Source organism: Nematolebias whitei, chromosome 12 (genome assembly GCF_014905685.2).
Source record: "Nematolebias whitei isolate Nwh7 chromosome 12, NemWhi1, whole genome shotgun sequence".
NCBI lineage: Eukaryota > Metazoa > Chordata > Actinopteri > Cyprinodontiformes > Rivulidae > Nematolebias > Nematolebias whitei.
Genome location: NC_056509.1, coordinates 49,232,828 through 49,235,870, shown reverse-complemented (window position 1 = coordinate 49,235,870; position 3,043 = coordinate 49,232,828). Strand labels below are relative to the sequence as shown.

At 52.7% G+C, this 3,043-nt stretch overlaps 1 protein-coding gene across 1 annotated transcript in view; it reads right to left on the bottom strand.

Annotated features, from left to right (window-relative positions):
• e2f6 (E2F transcription factor 6) overlaps nucleotides 1-3,043 on the bottom strand; it is a 27,027-nt gene that overhangs the window by 4,820 nt on the left and 19,164 nt on the right. The window contains exons 6-7 of the mRNA XM_037685236.1: nucleotides 2,498-2,647; nucleotides 1,994-2,105 (exon numbers count right to left, since the gene is read on the bottom strand). Coding sequence (XP_037541164.1) covers nucleotides 1,994-2,105; nucleotides 2,498-2,647 — 262 coding nt within the window. The remainder of the gene's footprint in view (nucleotides 1-1,993; nucleotides 2,106-2,497; nucleotides 2,648-3,043) is intronic.

Below are 3,043 nucleotides of genomic sequence, written 5' to 3'. Positions count from 1 at the left end.
TTTTGAGTGATTCCACGAGCTGCAGTATTAATTCAGAAAACCTTCTTAGAGGATGAAGGAGCGGGGCCGCTGTGAGGCTTGTGAAGCTGTTGATGCCGCGGGAGCGCGCGTTTGACACCCCTGCGGTGAAAACGCGCATCGCTCTTGCCGAGAGCGAGATACGTTACTGGGCTTGTACCGCAATCTCACGTTAACGTTGACATGAACGGCGGGTGCTGAGAGCTGCGTGCGCACTTTCATAACGCAGCGCCTTATAGGTGAAGGCTGCTCGAGTGCGTGTTGGCACCGCTGGCAGTGAATGAAAACAACCTTAAAAGGCTCATTCATGATGAGTGTGTGTGATGGGGCCGCTTGTCAGATCATCCGTGCTGACAGCCTGGCTAAAAGACACTTCATCATAAAATGATGTTTATTTCACATCGTGTCATCAACACACCTCCAGCAAACTGACACCTGGTTATTTTCCCTTGAGCTCTGTTTGTTGTCCTAGAGGGCCCCCTGTTGGCGGAGTCCGGGAAAAATTGAACTTCCAGATGCCGAGGACGTCTGACGGGAGGGGCTGGCGTAGCAGACCTGGAGAGGCGTTGTGCAGCCGTGGAGCATCTTGAAATGATCTCTCGCTGATAAAAAAAGGCCCTCCAACAAAAGCTTCTGCAACTCTCCTGAGTGGAAGGTGGAGTGATGAGCCAGGAGAACCTCTGGGACCTCGTTCTCCGGCTACGATGCGGGGCGGCAGACAGCAAAAGAGGCGCACCGGTTGGGGATGACGTCAGTTGCCCTGTAGACGGAGCGTACTGCAGGGGCCGACAACGTCGTTAGCGAAGAGCCGTGACGAGAGCGGAGCGAGCCGAAGGTCAGTGGGCCCACAGTCTCTTCCCGCCTCTGAACGTGTACGCCAACAGCGTAACATGTTGTTCTCTGTGGCCGTCTGGAACGCATGCTGGTGAGCTCAGTTGGAGAGTGGTGTCACCGTCTGGGTTACGCTAACTGGAGGCACGGGACGCTAGTCCACCTGGACATCTTGTTCCGATGAAGCCTCCGTCAGGCTCGGCTCCAGGGGGCACTGAGGGAATTTCCGCTCGGTGAACCCCTGCTCTGGAGATGGGTGCGGACTGTGGAGACCGGCTCCCCCAATCTACAAGGAAAGCCGTCTGTGGCCTCGCCCGTAGTACGTCCTGTTGGGAAAACAAGGCCAGATGGATCAAGACGGTGAGCCGGAATGGAACCTAGAAAAAACAACCTTCCCGCCGGATCATCTGAACTGGCGGGGAAAGGCGTAGGACGTAAAAAAGGGTCCCTTCATGTCAGCAGCCTCCTGGGTTACGCCGGGCAACCCCAGAGGGTGCCGTCGGCCGGGAGCGGTGTGATCGCCGATGCGAAAGAGGTGGGATGAGGTGAGCATTCGCTCAGCCCCCCTCCACCGACACTACGCTCTCCAGGAGGGAATGAGAAGCGGGGGGCTGCAGCTGAACGCTGCCTGTCCCGGAGGAACCATCCAATTCGCTCCGAGGGTCGGCGATAAGAGGAAAATTACAAGATGGCGTTGTCCAGCGTGTAGCGACCTGTCACTGAGAAATACTCCTCGGCGCTTACCTTGAAACAAGACTGCACGTCAGCTTCTCCTCGGGGAGGACAGCTCACCGGACGACCGGAGGTCGACGTGCCGGGCCAAGCATTCTTAGCAAAGGTTGGTCATCTACACAACTTTCCTTCTTCGTTCTTCTGACAGTGCTATTAGCTCGCTGAAGAAAAAATGGGAGCCGATTTCCCGCTCTTAATGTAATTTATACGGACCGGGTGGGGCCCACACAGCAGGTGGGCGTGGACTCAATTTTTCAGTGCAATGCTCCGCATAACGGGATAAACCCACCAAGCGACAGCCTTAAAGGGCAAAGCCTATACGAAATAGAACACCAAAGTTTGAATCATTCAATCATTTCAACAAGTCTCAGAATCAGAACCAGGAAGAACCGGCCCTCTCTGGTACCTGTACCTTAGGAGCTGGAATTTCCAGCCTAGTGTCCTCAGGAGCTTTCACCAAGATCAACGTCTGCTCCTGAAAGGCTTCAAGCCGGCTTATGTCCTCAAACGTCACGTAGGCCAACGTGCATGCCAAGTTAAAGTTGAAGTCAGTTCAACGGATTTAGATCAATCGAGCCGACAACATCGATTCTCTGAGAAGAACAAAGAAACAAGACCAGAAAACCAGTCCAGTCCCCAAACTCATCCAGACTCAGCCCTAAAATGGGAGTGGTGGTAAGAGGTTAGACAAGGTGGGCCTGTGATCAGAAGGTCGCCGGTTCAACTCCTTGGACCGACAACATCAAAATGTGGGTGGGAAAGGTGGAACCACACCTGCCTCCACCCTCATTTGCCCCACCCTGGGCCCTCGAGTGAGGCCCTCAGTTCATTTCATTCTTGTTGGAACACAATAATAAACAACACAATAAACAACATGTTGCCACACAGAGCAGTGACCTCCGGGGTTAAAGGATATGTGGAGTTGTTGCGGTCGTCGGTCATGTCAAACAGCTGCTGGTCACTGGTCTGGATCAGAAAGTCCAGAGTTTCCTCCACCATCTTCAAGTTATCCATCTCTTCCTGGATCTGGTTCTGATCCAAGAAGCTGGAGACGGGACAGGTTCCTCTGCAGACCAGTCAGAAAACCCAATCGTTAAACTGGGATCAACACATACAGTCAGTTGGTTTTACTCAAAACATCCAAACACCTCATCATCATCATCATCATCACACTCTTCACCTGGTTCTGACATCATAATCATCATCATCATCACACCCTTCACCTGGTTCTGACCTCATCATCATCATCACACCCTTCACCTGGTTCTGACATCATCATCATGATCATCACACCCTTCACCTGGTTCTGACATCATCATCATCATCACACCCTTCACCTGGTTCTGACATCATCGTCACACCCTTCACCTGGTTCTATCATCATCATCATCATCACACCCTTCACCTGGTTCTGACATCATCATCGTCACACCCTTCACCTGGTTCTGACATCATCATCATC